Source organism: Anas acuta, chromosome 1, assembly GCF_963932015.1.
Source record: "Anas acuta chromosome 1, bAnaAcu1.1, whole genome shotgun sequence".
Taxonomy (NCBI): domain Eukaryota; kingdom Metazoa; phylum Chordata; class Aves; order Anseriformes; family Anatidae; genus Anas; species Anas acuta.
Window position 1 is genome coordinate 181,632,482 of NC_088979.1, and position 20,337 is coordinate 181,652,818.

Here is a 20,337-nt window from a genome sequence, read left to right on the forward strand (position 1 = left end):
AAGTCCTTGGGAAAGGCTGCTCTAGAGACCAGCTAACATGTAGCTAATTTTGATTGTGATACAGTGTGAGGGAGCTTTACAGACAAGATGTTTGTCTGGCAGGACCAACATCTGCTGTCTGCCCCTGTGCTTTGCCAGCTTTGAAGGGGAAATTCTATCTGTTCATTAGCTAGGAAGAGGTTGAGATTTCCTGCAATTTAGTCCACACATGGTGGTGTAGCAGAAGCAGAAAATTCCCATGCTCCTGGTAACTTCATATAGCTTTCATTGGCCTTGTCAGCATCATGCATAATACATCTATTTTATCTGTGTGGTCTGTAAAACCACCCTGGAAGTCCAACACAACTCAAGACTGAGGTGGTAAATGGCTGCAAGAAAGCACTGGGAAGTTTGGCTCTGATTAAAAGGCTTTACTCATAATCCATTATTAAACGAACTGTGTTCCACACCTAAGAATTTCAAGAGTGGTGTTTAAAAATACCATCAGTGAGATATTGCTTAAGCCATGAATTTTATAATTGCTACACTGAAATCGTGCAGTGCAACCAGGAAAGGTTTAATGGCTTATTGGAGTTGAAGAATTGTTCTTAATGGGCACAAAACTCCATCTGCTTTCACAGTGTGAACAGGGAAAATTATGGTACTATCTATGCCATCCATTTCCTTCTCCTCTGATGCATTATAATAGCATCTAAAGAAAGCACTAGCCAGCACATGGTTTTCTATATTATGCAAACTGAACTTTTCAAATCCGTGAAGGATGTCAGCAAAAGTTGTCAGTCTTATACATGGATCATTACCAGTTTTGAAAGGTGAGACTCAGAACTGCAAACTGTAGGTTAGCTTCTCTCTCTCTCTCTCTGCATGCCTTCCTTTACTTCTTCCCTACTCCCTTTCCCATCTCATTTCTTGGTTGTCCCCCACACGCAAACACACTTCCCCCTCCCCTTCTTCCTTTTATTTATATATTTTTGCAATAACAAGCAGTGTCTTGCAAGGCAAAGTAAAAGACTGATAAAGGACAATTGTTTGGAGAAATTGTCTAGGAGGGTAGAAAATTCTTTTGCATTTTCTTGTCGTGTGTTATGAATTCAAGCAAGTGCTACAATAAACAAGGTACTTTTATTCTGTTTACTTCAACTGAGCCAAATAGTAAATGCTATGAAATGTTTGTGGCTTAGTTACACGTGTCTGGAATGCTTATGTTGTGTAGCTCTAGTACATATGCTTATGTCTGCTTTTCTAGCTATGCTCATGATGTGCACAGGTAAAGATGGACATCACAGAGGGAATTACAATATTCAGTGTGAAGAACAATTAATCTCAGTGATGCTCTGTGTACTGTAAAGGCCAAGCCTCTTAGCCTAATAAATCCCAGTGAATCCTGTGGTAAAAAGCCACCTATATTAAAAACTTTTGGTTTTATTTTTAGTTAAAGAAATTTGCCTGCCCTAAAGATCCAATGTCTGTATTTAACACGTTTTGGATTTTTGTTTTTTCTGTGCCCAAAAGCTGAAGAAAAATCCATGAATCTGCCTGCCTGCTTAGTGCTGGAAATATTAAATTACTCTCTCAGTCTGTTCAGACTGATTCATAATTTAGGCATGTCTTGATGTTACTGTGCCCATGTCTGTCTGCATGGTGTAGGACCAAGATCCTGCTGCAGTGAGACACTCTTACCCTTAGCTCCCAGGGGCAAAGGTCTCTTCCCACTCCTTGGAGGGTAAAAACTGGGAGAGGGCAAAAGTGTGATTCTGGTCCCATCTGCCAGATCCAGACCTTCCCCTCACAGCTGGCTGCCCATGCTACTGGCTTATAGCTATCCTTTTCAGGCTCATGACTATAAATTTCTTGCCTACATGGAGTCTGTCAGGAGAATACATCTTATACCTGGTAACTTTGGTCTCTCCTCTGGGATATAAATACTCTGGGTTCAAAGCTCTCAGAGTTTGAGGAGTGATCACAAAAGAAGTTTTCATGCATCTTATGTTGTTAGAGGATGTCGGAGGATGGAAAGAGAAATCTCTAAGTGAAAGAAGCAGATCTCACAAAAATGCCCTGCAGCACTCTTGGATTGATGCCCAAGAAGAGAGTTTCAGGCACTAACTTCTCCTTAGTGTTTTATTTTGGGTGGTTTGGGTGTATTAGCTTGCTGTTTCTTCAGCGATAACTTGTTTATGCCCGTATCTTGTACTGGAGTTTTGAAAACTTAGGACAGCAATATGAATCCCACCTTAGAGTTTGACACCCAATTTTCTACATTTGTCAGAAACAGATGTGGCAGAACCTGAAGCTTTTCATCAAAGGATGACCAAATAAAATGGTTGGAGGCAACTCTTTCTGACATCCCTGAGGGGCTGCTCCAGCACTGCAACCTATAATGATACACCCTGACTTCAAGGGGCACCGAATCAACTAGGGTCTGTTTTGCATTGGTATGTATGTTGCTTTCTGAATTTCTAATTAGGCACCAAGCATTTAGAGACTATGATATATTTATTTTGTATTTGTAGAGGAACCTGCCAGAAAGCAGAATTTTTATTTTAATTGCTTTATAAAGCTCAAAGACCTTTCTCCTTTTCAAATTCTTTTAAAAGTGGATGGTTTTCAATATCCAGTAAGTTTAAATTATTCTCATCAGGTACTCTTCTCCACCATATATATCAGGGTTAAGATAGCATACAATAAAAAAAGGTTTAAGAAATCTCAGGCACTTTTATTGAAAGACAACCGTTCTTCACACACCACAGTTTTAGATCCTGCTAATTTATCACAAAATAAATGTTAGACTGTACAGCATTTGGGAAATACTTATTTTAAAAATAGGAAATCAGTCGTGTAAAGAAATGTCATACAGCAATTGAACATTGCACAGGTAAAGGGACATACAACAGCTTCCAAGAGCACAATGCAAAAGTATTAAAGCATAGCACTGACAAAGAGTTTGATAATTGTTAAAAAACGCAAATCATGACATCAACTTTGCACAGACAAAGAACTAAGCTGATAACTTAGTTATCATTTATCACCGGCAGCTGCAAAGTAATCTGACATCTGTGCAGACCTGGCCTCTGGGGAATCTCCCCAGCCCCAAGTTGCTGTGGGCAGCAGCGTGACTCCATCAGGGCAGCTGGCATCCGTGTGGGCTGCCAGCAGCAGGACGGGAGAGGTGGCAGGAATGGACTTCTCTGTATTTAAGGGATCACTAACCACAGAAACAGCCTTTGGGTCCTGCCAGCAGCTGCACATAGGATACAGCAGTCTTTAGATTGTTGTAATTAGTATGATAACTGTCTTGGTATCTACACCTAACCAAAAAATTGAAAAAAAGGGTAAAGTGTGGTGTGTGTTTTTTCACTCCACCCTTCTGGAGCTGCTGCTGCACTGCTGCTCAGCCAGCCCTCAGGCTACAGACCCGGTTGCTTTAAACTAGTAAACAAACACAGGTACTTCATTTTAAAAGTACATTAGGGAATTTACACTGCAAGATTGATCTGACTGATATGTGTAGTAATGGAACAGTGCAGAAGCTTTTTCCAGGGTGTACTTGTTTTGCGGTTACTAGTAATCTAAAAACACATCCTCCAAAAGCAAAGTGAAAATATATTAGATATTGTACAGCCATAGGAAAGGGGAACAGAGACCTGGCACATCTCCCCTGATGAAGTATATGACAAAGGCTTCATTTAATTCAGTAGGAATGAGACCACAAAATAAATAGTATGTCATAAATATTACTTATGTAATAATACAATTGTCTAATTAGACTCATCTGAGACAAAGAAAAAATACAATATTCTATATGGAAATTATGCACAAAGCAATTTACAAATAGTTGATGCAGTCATCATATATTAATCAACTTTTAAAACGATTGTAGATGCATTTCCACCACTTGCCACAATACTGACAAACTCTGGGCAAAGCAAGGAAACTCACAGTGCCGGGAAGGAGCACACAGCCAGCATGGCATGCTGTGTCTGCACGCAGAGCCAAAGCCACCCACAGGGTACCAAGAGCCAAGCCTTCTGAGCTCCTTTTTCCTCCATCTCAACACTCTCAGGTGAGGAATTTCCATCAGTATTAATCTCTGCTCTGCAGAGATCTTAATTTTGACGTAAAAAGGTCCTTAGAAGGTTTAAAAATAAGTTAGCAATAATGTCAGCTTAGCTCAAAGATTGTGTCTGACCCATTCCTTACAGTTTTAGCAAAACAAGAAAAAAATGCCAGTGAAACACTACCTTTCCACTACTAACAACTTGTTTATTCATGACTGGTTTGCATACAGCATACAATCTGTCAAAAACCTCATGCTCAATCATTTCATTTTTGTCACTAGTTTATCATATTGTGACAGTTAATATGCTGGTCACTGACAGTTTATTTATAATTCTGCATTTCATTTTGGTAACTTATAAATACACATGGCACAGCAAACAACTTTAACTTTCATTACTTTATAAATCCCTTCCTTCTCTCTTTGCACATAATTTACTCTGTACACAGATTGTAGCAAAAATAGTTTTTAAAGTGCATTCTTCATTAAATAATTTAAATCTTTCTTTTTTACAAAGCAAGAATCTTTTTCAGGATCTAGTAGATCCTGAAAAAAATTACTTAGTTTAGGGAAATTCTGTGGTCTGCATTATGTGGGAGTTCAGATTTACACATGGGTCTTTCTCAACATATTGTCTATGATCCTATGAATAAACCAAAAAGTAGAGCAAAGGAACGGCTGAGAATTATCCAGCACAAACTGAGCTTCAGCTTATGCTGAAAACAATGTCACTTACTACAGAGTTGATAACTTCTGCAGAGTTCTCTTCAATGGTTCAAAATGATTAGTTTCTTCCATGAAGATACACAATTTCAAGAGAGAATACAGGTGTCAAAGCACAATTTAATAGCACAGTGCATTTGTGGACCTCTGTGGGCCTCAATGGTACATTCAAGGCTGAGGTTACAACAGTCAGTTTTGTATTCTTAACATTAACAAACCCAGGGACAGCTCATAAGCACTTAACAAATTTCCTCTTGCTGAATAGCAGTTGTCACATGATTAAAATACTGTCAATTCCTTGCAGAGCAGACCAGGAGAGGCTGAAAATACCACTTTCACTGAGAGTAGTGAATGCCGAGCCACAAAGAGGACTTTCCCCTACCCTTATGTTTTGTGAAAAAAATAAAAAGCATTTTTTCCCATAGAAAATATTATTTCCCAAATAAAAGGCAGGGAAAAAAAAAGTCTATTCTACAAAATGAATACTAAAACGAATACAGTATGTTTGTTCATTTGTTTAAAGACAAAAAATATTCACCAAGAGGACAGAAAAGCACTGAAGTACCCAGGGTAGCCCTGCTGTCTCCACGCTGGAGGTTTTCAAGATGTGACTAGACAAATCCCTGAGCAACCCAAACTCAGTGCTAACCTTGCTTTGACTGAGGTCAGACAAGATGGTCCTCAGAAGTCCCTCCCACAGGAAATATTCTATGATTCATTGTTTCCAATGCTCTTGAATAATCTGGAAATTATTGACTTAATTGGAAATGTAAGACCTGGGAACCTTATAGTAAGAACATTGTCTCAGCTGGTTTTCTTCTCTATGCCATCAGGATCAAGGGACTATATAAACCACGAACTCCTTGTTTCTGTGCTGCACATCCTTCTGCGAAGACACAGTAAAACCTATGTCTTTGATTAGCTATTTGCATAAACATTCTCCTATAGTACTGGGTGAGGCTTCATTTAGATAGGTGTTGCATATCTGTGACCATAATTATTACTGCAGTGTATCAATTAACACTCACACAGTGGCAGCTCATGATTGGCCTAGTCATTGACATAGCCCTATCTTGCTAGGCACTGTACAAAAAGTACAAAAAAGAAAAGAAAGAAGTTAGCCATCCTAAAGAGATAGCAGCTTCAGCCATGTTGGCAAAGTGTAATGGCACGTACAGATAACAATTAGTACACAGAACCATCATCATTAAGAGAAAGTGCGTCTTCACTCCAATAATTCATCGCAGCTGAACCTGCAACCTGTAGCTAATAGAAGAAACTATATATAACAATCCTATACATAGTATTCTGGCATTATAGACAGCATGGATGATATCTCTACTCTAAATGCACACTAACAAAAATAAACATAAAAAAGTAAAATATCTAATCAAAAAACTAAAGCTTTTTTTTTGGGAGGGGCTTTTTTTTTTTGGTAGGAAAAATCAATAATTTACAGGATCTATAAAAGACAGATTAAGGCTTTCATCCGTCACTGAGGTTCCCCAAGGGATGACCCAACCTAAATACATGAAAATATGGTTCACACTATTAACTAAACACTCTTTACAAATTGTCATGTGTCCTCCCAACAGGTGGAAAAAACAACTCCATAGTCCTTACTGTGAAAACATACAACAGTTATATACAATTTCAGTAGCTGAAGATATCTCTGAACTGCAAGCTTCTTTTGACTACATTGCACTTTTTTGTTTCTAAAATTCATACACTAGAATCCTTAAACCTGTCCTGTAGAGGTCATGCACCTCCTGGTGAAGATGCACTACAGTCTTGTTTGATGAATTGAGCGTTACATCTTCAGCACTCTGTCTTGTGCTTTCATTCACCAGGAGGATATATCTCTACTTTTGGCAGAGAAGCATGATGAGAATTTAGTCTCCATTCATATTGATCAACTCAGATCTATCAATTCATGTTTATACAGGAAAATTCTAGACAACATATACAACTATGACGTGTTTCAGTGAGGTCATGGAAGGAGGTAGATTTTAAACATATGCTTAAGTATATATTCTCCTTCCAGATTACAAGGTGCTTAACAGATAAAGTGCTGTCTAAGTGACCATGCTGCTCTCCTCCCTTTTTTGCACATTTGACAGGTCTGTAAACCATACGTTCAAAACAATTCCCCAACCTGATTTTTTTTTATGATCAACACCATTTCAAATAGCATTTGAATCTAGAAAACAGAAAAACAGTATGTTCTTGGACAAAACCCAAATGTCACCAGGGGTCATAGTAAGAATAGACACTTGAAATAATAACATCTAAATCTCATTATTTCTCTACCCTGAGTATGGGGGCAAACTGCCAGTGACAATAGCTATGTACATTTAGTTTTTCCTTCATAACATGAAGATATAAATGTTCAGACTAGCTGAACTATATTAGAAACTTGATCTGACTTGATGATATTTAGAAAGTCTAACATTCTTCCTGATTAGACTCTCAGAACAGATCATCAGTCTCTTGGACTGTGGAATAAGGCATTTACAGTAATGGGGATCCCTATTGTTATGGTGACAAAAAGCATTTTAAGTGACTCACCACATGCCAGTGGAACAGAAAAGAAACAAAAACAATCCAAACCAATCCCCAGGTTTTGTGGTGGTGTGTTGTTTGTTTGTTTTTTACAACCCTGTGCTGTTTGAAGAAATGATTGGTGCCCAACTTGGGTAAGTATAGAGATCGAATATAGGCACTATCCATGTCATAATTCCAAGCATAACAACAGCAACTCCAATGATGTTAATGCCCAAACCAGCTTTCACCTAAAGGAGGGAGAAAAGAAATCAAATACTAATATCAAGTCTGTGAAGAAAGTTTTTAAAATGGTAAAAATCAGACAATAATGTTGCAGAGTGATTATCCCTTTGGATAGTGTTGCTTAAAACTCACCATGTCCATTACAGTTAAATGACCATATGAAAACACAATGGCATTGGCTGGGTTTGCTACTGGAAGGAGGAATGCAAAAGAAGTACATAGTGTGGCAGGTATCAAAATGAAGAGTGGGTTCACGTGAATGGCTTCAGCCTGCAGAAAGAAAAATAAAAAAGAACAGCTGTCAGGGGATGCATTTGCTAAATGAAATACATAAATGCAAACTTACTATATTAACACAAGCAAACTGTAAACTGCCAGCTTAAATAGTGAAAAATAACCTTTTCTGTTAACTCTTTTATAAGATTATATCTGAGAATGCTCCAGAGGAAAACAGGTATTTCTAGCACAGGATAGTTAATGAACCCTAAATTCACACCTGATTTTTCTCTAATTGTAGCTGAGTCTCTAATATGAAAAACTTTTGCAAAGAGCGTGGGCACAGCACAAGCACTAAAACCAAAACACTGCCAGAAAGATGATGAAGTTGAATTTGTGTATAATGCGCAGGAGGTACTCAATGTAGTGAGGACTGAGTTTTCTTGTGAGAGAGGGAATGGAGATTAGTGTATGGCTAGATTGGTCAAGTGGCAAAGACAAGAAGATAGCCATAGTAAGTTTTGAAGAAGAATTGGGTGTTTTGATAAAGATAATGAGAAAAAAAAAAAAAAAGGAAAAAAAAAATGAGGAAAGGAGAGAAGAAATGAGAAGTACGTCTAAGTACATCTATTAGACCTCTCTTCTTTTTGGTGACAGCTTGAATGGTGCACTGTTAACCATTATTTTTTTTTTTGAAGATTTGGCCTGAAGAAACACTGTGAGAGTTGTCCTTTCAAGTGTTTCCATTATACTCAAATAGGAGTAACAGCTTCAATTTTTGAGTATTGCACATTTATCTTAATTTTACTGATACAGCATCTCTTGTTAGAAAGACAAGACAACCAGCTATCCAATGAACATGGCAATAAAGAAAAAAAAAAAGTTATGAAGTACTTTATGTAGACTTTTAAAAAACTGCTTCTTTGAGCAGCTACATGGATGACAGAGCACAATCTGGTTAAAAGCAACCTCTATGATACTCACCAAAGGAGATAATATAGGCAAAAATATCGTAATGGTGGCTGGATTGCTGGCAACTTCTGTTACTGAAGTGACAATAAGGCATGATATCAGGATAATTAGCCACAGGGGTAGTGATCCTAGGGGGGCCAATTTACTTGCTACCCAGTCAGACAGTTTTGAAACCTGCACAAGAAATATGACAACATGATTATGTTTTACAAAACACTGAACAGAAAACTGTAATGAAATGGTATTGAACAGGAATTTACTCATCTGTTAATTATGAATTATTTGTGTAAAATAGGAAAAAAAAGATCTGAAATAATTCCATGTTCCTACCACATGTTTTTAAGTACATTTTTCTAAGTTATTGTTGTCCTGTAGGCACCCATGCAAGCTATATTCCATTTATTTATATTTGCACCTTTGAGAAGGTTAGAGGAGATGTACTCAGAAAATTTGTCATACACATACATCAGGCTTCATAAACAAATCTTGGGCCAAGACCTGTTTGATTTGCTGGAGTAGCCAGCAGGACTCTGCATAGGAATTACCTCAGAAACCTCTGCACAATTCCTACCACATTGGGCTTAAATTAAAACAAGTAATTAACAGTAATCATCTTTGTTCATAGCCTCTGAAGTCAAGGAAAACTTTTTTTTTTCTTACCCCCACTTTGTAAACATCTTGCATATTCACATTTATCCTGTTCAATATTGCTACAAGAACAATTTGCTAAAATAAGAGAATAACCTTGAATCCACTGCATGTCTGAATTGTGTCTGATGTGGGTCATGCTAATTGCACAGATCTTCTATAAATTGCATTACCTCACAGCCGTCTGCCAATGCAAACCCGCCACCAACAAGAATAGCTATTTCCCAGGGCATGCATGACTGAAATTCCTTCCAAGTAATCAGTGGAGTGTAACCATAAGCAGCTAAAGAAAAAAAAAATCACCAACATTTAAAAACATCTTGAAAAACATCTTGAAATAATTTCTCTGAAGAAATACTTTGAAAATATTCAAAGGCAAAATCTAATCATTATAACCTGAATAAAGTCTTTGACAGAAACAACCTGTACTTCTGGGACAGACCCTTGGCTGCTGGAAACTATCACAGCTTAAAGATGACAGCTACAAAAGTTTCCACCAGCAGAGCATTGGCCCCTTTCCCCTCCTTCCCTGTGTGGAAGACTGCTATGGGATATCAATAAGACTAACTTAATCAACAAAACTCTACTGTTCATACAGATTGCCAAGGTAACACTCTATAGGCTCATTTTGGTTTTGATCTCTGCCCCGTGTAGCCCAATTCAAAGCCTGTAGCAGTCTCTGGAGAGGTGTTTTTCACTGATGCCAGGGGGCTGCAGACAGCAGGCTGCTGTGCAGCACTGGCTCACAGAGCTCACACTGCCTGAATGCTATCACCTGTGCCAGGGAGCCTATATTTGACTACAAGGCATTATCTTGTATTAAGGTTGTGACATCAGTATTTAAAGATATTCCTCTACTGAATGCAATGTGTTATGTTTACAGCCGAACCTTCAATACTGTATTGTAATAAAACACAGATCAAAAGATACTTAACTGCTTTCTCCATTTGAAGTCCTAGACAATGTTTTTGCAGGAATAATAAAGAACAGGAGGCCAATCACTAGGGCAGTTGTTGAATCCGTAGCATAGCCTTTGTACCTGAGTTAACAAGAATAACACAAGAAAAAAGCATGTACATATATACAGTCAGGACAACAGTCTGCTACGTTGTGTGCCTGTGCCCAGGTGCTGGCTCCCCTGTGAGGAGAGGCTGGGGCTGCCCCAAGCCGGGCACACTCCAATGGGCCCAACACAAGACATGGCTGGGCCCAGCAGCCAAAAAGGTGGCATATTTGGGAAAATGTGTTTAAGAAAGAGTAAAAAATGCCACATAGGAGGTGACGAGTGAAGAAAATAAATGAGGGAAAGAGCCTTGTGACCACCACAGTTAGAGAAGGAGGAGGAGGTGCTGCAGGCGTGGCAGCAGAGATCCCCCTGAAGACATGTGGAAGAGACCATGGTGGAGCAGTGGAAAAGTGTGAGGAGAAAGGAGCAGCAGAGAGGAGCTGTGACGGACTGACCACAGCCCCCATTCCCCATCTCCCTGTGCTACTCAGGGTCGGAGGGCACAGAGTCAAGGATGAAGAAGTAACTTTGAGCTTCAGGAAAGGGAAGGGAAGGAGGAGTGTTGTTTTAATTGGCCTTTGTTTCTCACTGTCTGAATCTGTTTTAATAGAGATTAAATTAAAATAATTTTCCCCAAGTTGATTCTGTTCTACCTATGATGGTAATATATGTGGTGTCCCTGTCTTTATCTTTCCCCGTGAGCTCTTCCATCATATTTTTTCCCACTGCCCTATTGAGGAGGGGGAATGAGATGGCAGCTGGTGGCCAGCAGTCTGGCAGCTGGCCAGCGTCAGCCCGCCACATCTGCAGAAATAGAACATGTAAGCCCTATAAATTCATCAGTTCATGTCCTGAGTAAACGTGCACTACTTTGTCATTCAGGAATAAGCTGGGGGAGGCGGATGTTTAGGAATAGCTGCTGCTTAAACAACTCATTTTCACAGTTCAGTGGTAAATTTAATAATTTTAATATGCTCTGTAATAGATCCAGTCCAACAGGCCTGAAGAGCACTGTGCCTACCCACAAAGGATGATGCTCTTGTAGCTAAGGGAAGACAGCAGAACTTTATTATCCTCGTGTGGCTGTCACCACTGTGGTCACAGACACAAGGGCCGTGTTTACTTTGAACATTTCCTGTGCGTGAGAATTCCTTGCACCACTGTTTTTTCAGCTGATCCAATTTCCTTCAAACTAGTACAGAGTACAAGACCAGGCAAAGTGCAAAGCTGACCGCCAAAGCAATTTTAACACACATTTAACACATCCACCTGATTCTGTTAGATAACTAATCTTATTTCAGTCAAAATAGTCTTAGTCATTCAATAGAATTAAAAAAAAATGTTAAGAAAGTCAAACCCAACAGTTTTTAAAGCTCAGTAATGTTTTAATATTTACTGTAAATTATTATTTTTTCCTGAACCAATACATTAGTCCTCTCAGCCTCATACTATGTAATTCTCCGCATTTTCAGTAGGTGCATGCATAGCTTCTCAGCAGATCTCAGGCTTAAGGTTTTATATTAAATCAAGGCTTTTCACCAAAAGGGAAAAATCATCTCCAATTATAGGTTACAAATGTATACTCTGGTAGATCCCTTTTCTTTAACATCATTAGATGAGATTCACAAAACCTTAATATGCATAGCACACTGATACCACAGCCAGTACAGTTTTAGCTAAAACTGTCACAAAATGAACCTGCCATAACAGTTGAAGTGGCTCACTAATACATTTTGTCTCCTGTTTTCTGTTGTCTGCCAGCACAGAACATGCTTTTAAAAAACAAGCTTGTAATGGTTTCTTAAGGCAGAGGGTTCTGCCCATATATCAGCTTTAGCCTAGGTCCAGGTGCACTGGGGTTAAAAATCAGAAAATCCCTTCCTCTAGCATCCTATCCTGCACTCTTTTAAGACTTTATATATGTATATATAAAATAAATACAGAATCACGGAATCATAGATTTTACAAATGATATTTATATAGTTTTATATATATATATATATATGAACTGGACACAATTCTTCAGGTCAGGTATGGCCTCACCAGTACAGGGCGAGGATCATCTCCCTGGACCTGCTGCACTTTGCTGCACTGTCCTTTGCTGCAAGAGCACACTGCTGACTCATGTTCAATTTGGTGTCCACCAGAACTTCCAGATCCTTTTCTGCCAAACTGCTTTCCAACTATGCAACCTTTAGCATGCACTAGTGTCTGGAGTCGTTTCTCCCCAGGTGCAGGACTTTGCATACCCTCTTGTTCAACTAGGAAAGTGCAATTATTTTGCTAACAAAAACAAAAAACACAGAACACAGTATTCCTTGTGCCAAACACTATTTTCAGAAAACTTGCTTGGGAGACACACACACACAATAGCCTACCATTAGTCATACTATTATGGAGACACACTTGAGACCTTTCCAGACAGTAGCTATTCAATAATTGGTGAATTTTGAGATTAATAATTTTCAAAATCTACTTATCTAAGCTGTAATGCAATTGCATATACAATATTGACTTGCTTGTAACACTGGAAATCTGATTGTTATTTAAGAAAGTAAAAAATCCATTAATCAAGGAAAATTCACTATAACTCCAACTGATACCATTGTAGAAAAAAAGGACTGTGAGGAAAAAAAAGGGGGGAAAATATGATGACACAAACTCAACACAAACTCAGACAAAAACCTGAGGAAGAGTGAAGGAAACCCACCTTGTGTACATCAGCTCTAATGAGCTGCAGCCCAGAGTTGAAATTTCTGTTTCTTATGAGGTTCATAAAATGCTAGCCAAAGGCCAACTTGAAATTCATCTAATTGAAGCTAATACCCTATAACCTGGAATCAAGCCAGGACATAGGTGGAAACTGCTGTAGCAAGAAGCGATGTGTGATCCTTTGCTGTCAACAGAGGGAGAGGAAACAGGCATTTTCACCTTGCACTTCCCTCTGTAGTGCTATAAACATTGATTAAACCATTCTGCTATCTGCCTCCAGAGGGAGGTAACAGGGGCTCAGGGCGCCACAGCAATGGATTAGTCTTTGCTAGACTTACAAAATTTCCTTGAGAAAAATGAACTTATAAATGTAAAGTGTGTTTGAAAGGCATTTGATTTAGTATGGCTATTAATGCTTCTTAAAAATGAGCTCTACTCAATACTGATACAGCACAAATGTGGGTAAGAATTGCCTGACATTTCAAAAAGTGGGGAGGATATCATCACTGAATACCAATCTTTCTGCTGGGATTTCAAAGAAATCGGTGTCTATATTTTAAAAGAGTATTCAGTTAACTTGTGCAGACGCACACGAGGGGCTGGAAACATGAACTTGGATTCTGAGAGTGATAATAATTTGTTTCTTAAAGGAAAACTTGACTCATTCCATTTGGTTTGTCAAAAGGAAGCTTGTAATGTGATATAATTAAACCAGGTAAGTATATCCTTAAAGCACTTATCACCAAAAAAAAAAAAAAAAAAAAAAAAAGTAATCTAGCAGGGAAAGACAAAAACAGATGGCTGGAAGCTATATACAAACAGCAAACAAGGTGTAAATTTGTCTTGTTTATTTTGGCAACAGAGATGAGTATCTACCAGAATAAACGATCAAAGAAAGTGGTAAATGCCAAAATATGAGGAATCTATATTTTTCCACCCTGATATCAAGCCTGGTTGCTTTCTGGGAGATATTTTAATAAAATAAATCTCTACTAGGCTTGACACACAGAAACATGTAGCAGCTTCTGATCTTTAGGATGTTATAAGAAATGAGGGGGTGGTCCTGTCTAGTTTAAGACCCTGGGACTGTTGTGAAACCAACTTAAAAGTTCCCACTTAATGGCCCAGGGGGTTCTCAAAGTTACTTTAGCTCTGACATTGCAGCTTTGCTCCTCTAGTTTCATGGACAGTTTTATAGTAAGGTCAAAGCTCATCTGTGCAGGTGACAGAACTTCCCTCAGGCTGACTCAAGACTGCGATAAAAGCCTGTAGAAAATAAGTACTATCGTACATGTAAGGGCAGAAAATATTTCCATACATTTGCTTTCTTTAACATATACTTAAGGAAGTTGTGCACATGCCTGTCACTCTATACCACAAGACAAAACACTGAACAGTTGTGTGTGCAAAGGCAGTAGTGAACACATGCATGAGAGATGTAAGCCACAGTTCATGCACTATAGAAGTCCATTGGGCATGACAGTATTAAGCGCAATGCATTGATAGATGCCTTTTGCCTGTTGTTTTTTCCTTAGTTTTCTTTAAAGATGGTGGTTAACTACTACTCCTAGCTGTACCTGTGCTGGCTTCTTATCCCACTCAACTTGACTGGGAAGTTTTATGTTGCTTGTGAAAGTAAAATTGTAAATTCCTGGTTTGATGCCTATTAGTGCAAATGATGGATAAGTTAAAGCTTTCTAGAAATAGAAAATGTCTGAAGAGTAATACATGCTTTCTTTCCCCTTTTCTAACAAAAGTTAGAGATTAACACAGGCTTTGTTTCTCTTCAGGTTACCTCACAGAAATTATAACGTGATTCATCTTGATGTGACATGACGCATGCTTGCATTCCCTTCCAAGGAAAACATTTCAGGGCATCCACTAAGTAACATCCCCACACAGAACCTATAACCACGCTTGGTATGAGAATATTCTGCTTTTCCCTGTCAGTGAACAAAATCCTCAGACAACAGTAAACACACAGCTTCAAATAAGAAAATGTAGATCTCTGGACTAAAATAATTCATTTGAGTAATAAGTCCCAAATCTGAAAGGTTGTTTACCAGGTCTGTTTTTCAGTATCAGATGTATCTCATTAAATGGAGCTCAATGAGCACTGAATGTTAATATCAGGCAGAAAGGGAGGCAAAGCCAGCCTGATTGCTTAGCTGGCTGATTGCTTGATTAGGTCAACACTCCAAAACCCTTTAAGATTACCGTGGTTCATATGAGACAATGATCATCAGGTCTATTGTTGTTGTTATGAGGGAAAAAAATGTTCCTTGGCAATTTTTTGGGTAACAAAAAAAGTAAATCATTTTAAAACAATCTTAGTTTTTATGCACTTAATGCTATTTCTACCAAAAAAAAAAAAAAAAAAAAAAAACAAACAACAACAAAAAAACCCTCCTCACCTTAAATCTTCAAAAGGCTACAATTATTCTTTGCAAATCCCTTTCCAGATGTACTAGCAGACTAGCAGAGCATTGCTGTGTGTTTGCATGCATGTGTGTGTGTTTGATAGACTGCATGAATGGTGTGAGCATATTTCAAGAGAGGAGGGATGATGGATGTGTGTGCACATGTCATTCATGGAAACAGAAACACAAAATGGAAAGTTACATCTGAGTCTAATTCTGGCCTTTGACTCAGATAGTGATAAATGTTAAACCCACAAGGGCCTAAACAGCACAAAGTCCTGCTCCTCCCAGTCCCTCCTCCCAGTCCTCCAACTACTTCCCAGTACTCTAGAGCAAAATTCAGACCTTTATCACAGAACAATGCCAAAATTACAGTAATTACAGCAAGACAACAGGAGCTATTACAGGCATCACTGTATTATAGATATTGGAAGACCAAGCAATTTCTTAGTGAAAACACATCTAGGTGATCCTGGGGAAGTGACTGCAGAAGCAAGCTGAAGCAAAAGGACAAAAAAGTGTAGCAGTTCCTGATTAGTTCCTCCTTTTTGATGGTTTGTTTAACTGTGACTTTGTGAGAGTTCTGTATGAACAGATAGTAATTTATGACAATAATTAAAGCTATCAAAGCAGAGGGTGTTGGCCTATTTGCATAGAAGTTGGGCTGTCACTAATAGCAGCAGATCAAAAAATCCTAACCAAAGATCTTGTTCTTGCAACTGCAGATTTGGCAAGGAAATAGGAAAGAGTAACACCAATCACTATGCCTTCTCCATCACCAGATCAAGTCTAAAAGCCAGGCGTAATCCTTTTTAGAAGGTACTTTGTTTAATCCTGCAATGGGTTTAGGACATTTCAGATATTGCAGCACATACCTCTATGGAACTGCCAGAGTTGTACCTATTCTCTATATACAACAAAAGTTTTTAAAAGCATCATCATGGCATCTTTCCAAATTATTAAATGCATTTTTTCCTATCATTTTTCCATTTTTTCTTTTATATTTTTTATTGTGAAGTAAAGAATGTATGCAGTTAAGACATGGTGCAGTGTATCTCACTGGTGTATCAAAAAGATTACTTACTTTGGGAATAGTGAAGACCATCCTGGGATGAAGCCAGGTTCTCTGGTAAACCACAGCAGGGTCATTAAAATGAATAGGATAAGCGTAACAATTTCTGGGTAGCTATAGCAGAAACACAATGGGTTATTTTCTTGACATTTTCTTGAATTCACACTTGGATTTACTTGTTCTTGTTTGCTGGTTCATAGTCTGACATACCTCATTGGTCCAAGCTTTTTGTATTCTTCCTGAATCACCTTTGCCGAGGCCTCTTCTCTAGCTGTTTTTTTCTTGCCACACTTGAACATGCTTTTAAAACTGGAAGGCAAATCAGCAATATTGGAAGATGGATTAACAGTGTATGCAGAAGAAAAAAAAATGTCCACCCCTTCCAGTTAGCAATAGCATTTTACAAAAATTTCTCACTTTACAATGCAGTGTCTCCCATTTAATTATCACATACTAAACTGAGCACATTGGAATTAATTGGCAAAGTCCAGTGGGAGACTGACAGAGGCAGCAATAAAATGTGTCCTGCTATTGACTAGCTCATTTGTTTTATCCTATAATGGGTTTAGGACATTTCAGATGTTGCTCACAGGAAGGATGAAGCTTTAATCATGGGAACTAATTGAAACAATCAAAAGCATAATCTGTCTGTTTAATGAAAGTCATACATGATTCCAGCTTTACTTTGTATTTTAATGAAAAAGTTTGTATTGCATAAGTAGCCTGCATACTGATCAGCAGAACAGTTGCTACAAGCTAGGTTTTCATTCTTCGATAATATTAAAAAGAACACTATTAAAACAATCAAGAAAAAAATGAAAGAATAAATGTTCAGATACAGAATGGTAAGCTTGGGCTTATTTTAAGTCTGCTTAAGAGCAGGCAGTCTCACTTTTCATCTCTTGCACCATAAGTAACCATGTAACTGGAAGACAGCAGGCCCCATTGTTATCTCTGCAGGTGTTAGTGAATTCATGGAGAACAAGGCTTTGAAGAGTCAGCCAAAAAGAAATATTATTCTCTGCAAAACCTTAAAAGCACAAACTCCAAGAGAAAGAAAAACCTGCCACCACATACAAATTTTGGAAAAAATGAACTTTTTTACTTTACATTCAGAAATGTAGTCATCCAGTTTATAGCACAGGTATTGCTCAAGTCAATCCCTGATTCCAGCAAAGAATAACATCCTGCCTGTCTTTAACATCTTCAGGTCTTAGACTAAAATGCACATCATTTCCATACTCTTTAGTCTTGCACATGCAATATTTAATTATGCAATAATTAATAATAATGCAATACTTAATTATGTTGTGTATATATTTTAAAGGAAGGGATATCATCATTTATGATACAGACTTTTCATACTGGACTGAGTAGTCAAGGATCCTTATTTTAGAGAATTCTTGTCCCTTCCAGAGATGCAGCTCTACTAATCAAGGATGTAAAATTGCTGTTGCTGCATTATCTTTTTAACAAGCCTGTTAAACCTAGGTGTAATATTTACTCCTGGTATAAAGCATCTTTTATACCATCAACCTTTACTCTTATTGATTACATCATTTACTTACTCAAACCCAAGGAAAAGCCACTGGAGCCAGACCCAAGAGAGCACCAGAATAACGACTGTGATGGGGATAGAAAGGATAAACCAGGATCCAAAGTTGATGCACTTGCAATCTGGATAACGTCTGGATGAAAGTTAAAAAAATAAATAAATAAAAATACTGTTTAGTTAAGCTTAGCAAAGGAATCAAGACTTGTGAGAAGTGCCAGAAAGCCCTCTGCTCCAAGAGAGTGCTTCTGGTTGGCAGCTGCCTTCAGCATGAGGTGGCCTCTGGTGGCCTCTTTCTTCACCCTCCCATGCTGTTCCTGATCATCATGACTACCACATGAACTGTCCCTGCAGCTGTGCCACAGTTGTTTGAGCATTGGGTCAGCAACAGATCTGTGCGTCTCCCACTGATCTAGGTGCATCTAACCTGTTCAGGAGGCAAGGAAGGGACACTCACAGTGTTAAGGGCCACTGGGACTTCAAACAGGCAGAATCAAGGAAAAGCTGCTCTCTGAAAGGAGACTTCTATCACAAGCAAATATACTTAAGTCTCCAATGAACTTAGAAGACAACAGTGGAGACAATGTAGAGACATTTATTATTAAAGGTTCCAAAAGGTATTCAAATCTCATTAGAAATAAATTTATTATTACTAATTTCCAGAAAAGGTGGGGATGTTTATCTGTCAGGTGGATTGTCTCTCAAGTCACATTGTCTCTATGAGGCTTCCTTCATCTGCTGTTTGCAGATGTGGGTCTGACAACCACAGCTCTCTCTGCCATGTACAGTTCAAATAAGGAGAAATGGGCTTGGGTCTTCTGAAAGAAGAAAATTTACTGTTGAATAAGATAGATGCCAGAAGGGCAAGAATAATGAATCCTACCTTAGCTTGTCAATTTACTTTATGAACAGATTTCTTTCCATCTTTGAGCCTCTGCAGCTCTGCTGAGAGAGCTTCTACTGCTACAAGTGAAAATTCTAGCTTTCTTGGACAGCTTTCTTCCTTCATGCAAAATCAGATGGAAGGGAAAACACAATGTCCAGAAGGAGACTGCAATGACTATTTCCAATTATTATGCAATCTTTTGTATTTCACGCCTTGCTAGAAGAAAAACAAATGCAATGGTCTCATAGGTCACTGAGACAATAAATGTTTATTATAAATGCTATCTCACATGTTGTGCAATTTTTAGGATTAACTTATATATATTATGATGTTGACATATATTGCAATTAAAGTGTCAGCTGGGACTAAACTACAACGCCTACCCACTTCTCGAGATGGATGCTGTAAATTGCAATTGTACATAGTGATGAGACAGTGAAAATGGCTATTATATACTATTTATAGATTACATGGCTATTTAGCTTTTATTACATGATTAGCCACATTGATTTTTGAATGTACATACGCCAATATAGGAAAAAATGACATCAGCACAGCAATGACTTAGCATTTCATCACTTGCTAAGTATTATGATCTTATTTTTTGACATATGCTTGATAATTCCTTATTGAAAAGAAAACAAGCTCTTGAAAACTTTATACTAAAGGGTCAACTCCGTTATAAAATATTAATTTGTGTCGGTCAGGTTTCACGGTAAGTTTGTGCAGTGCTGAACATATATTTAAGTATTTATAGTAATCTTAATAATAAAGTTATCTAATCTTCATTTCAGTAGCAAATATTTCTCAGGTATATTGGATAATAAATATAAATCGTTACAAAAATTATCTATTAAGTAGCACTGGCTGGATTATCTGCTATAGTTGGCTTGTAGGTCTTGCCTGAGGCAAGCATGGACAGGACACACTGAACTAGTTGTTTTCCAGATCTGTTTTCTGCAGAAAATGAAGAAGTGTGATTGATTTTAATAATTCCTACATTGCAGTGATGTGGTCAGTAACAGTGCACTTTTTCCAGGGAAACAGTACAAATGCCAACAAACTTGTTTCATAGAACGAATCCAGACAAGATTGATTATTCTTTTCATGACTTTTATAAAATTGCTGAGGTTGAAAATAGTACGATGTTGGCAAAGTTTGATTCTTCACATTGGAAGGTCAAACTCAGTTATCAGAAAGGCATTGGGGAAATTGAGGAAACTGTCAGTGAGCCTGACTGAATTAAAGGTTTCCTTACAGGATTTACTCTTCCTCAAGCACAGGAG

General features: G+C 38.1%; 1 protein-coding gene across 1 annotated transcript in view; it reads right to left on the reverse strand.

Annotated features, from left to right (window-relative positions):
- Window positions 1-2,698: 2,698 nt before the first annotated feature.
- Window positions 2,699-20,337, reverse strand: part of SLC13A1 (solute carrier family 13 member 1) — a 28,454-nt gene continuing 10,815 nt past the window's right edge. The window contains exons 8-15 of the mRNA XM_068669605.1: window positions 18,182-18,301; window positions 16,824-16,922; window positions 16,626-16,727; window positions 10,339-10,442; window positions 9,577-9,686; window positions 8,768-8,929; window positions 7,700-7,837; window positions 2,699-7,572 (exon numbers count right to left, since the gene is read on the reverse strand). Of these exons, the coding sequence (XP_068525706.1) occupies window positions 7,432-7,572; window positions 7,700-7,837; window positions 8,768-8,929; window positions 9,577-9,686; window positions 10,339-10,442; window positions 16,626-16,727; window positions 16,824-16,922; window positions 18,182-18,301 (976 nt within the window). The 3' untranslated portion in view covers window positions 2,699-7,431. The remainder of the gene's footprint in view (window positions 7,573-7,699; window positions 7,838-8,767; window positions 8,930-9,576; window positions 9,687-10,338; window positions 10,443-16,625; window positions 16,728-16,823; window positions 16,923-18,181; window positions 18,302-20,337) is intronic.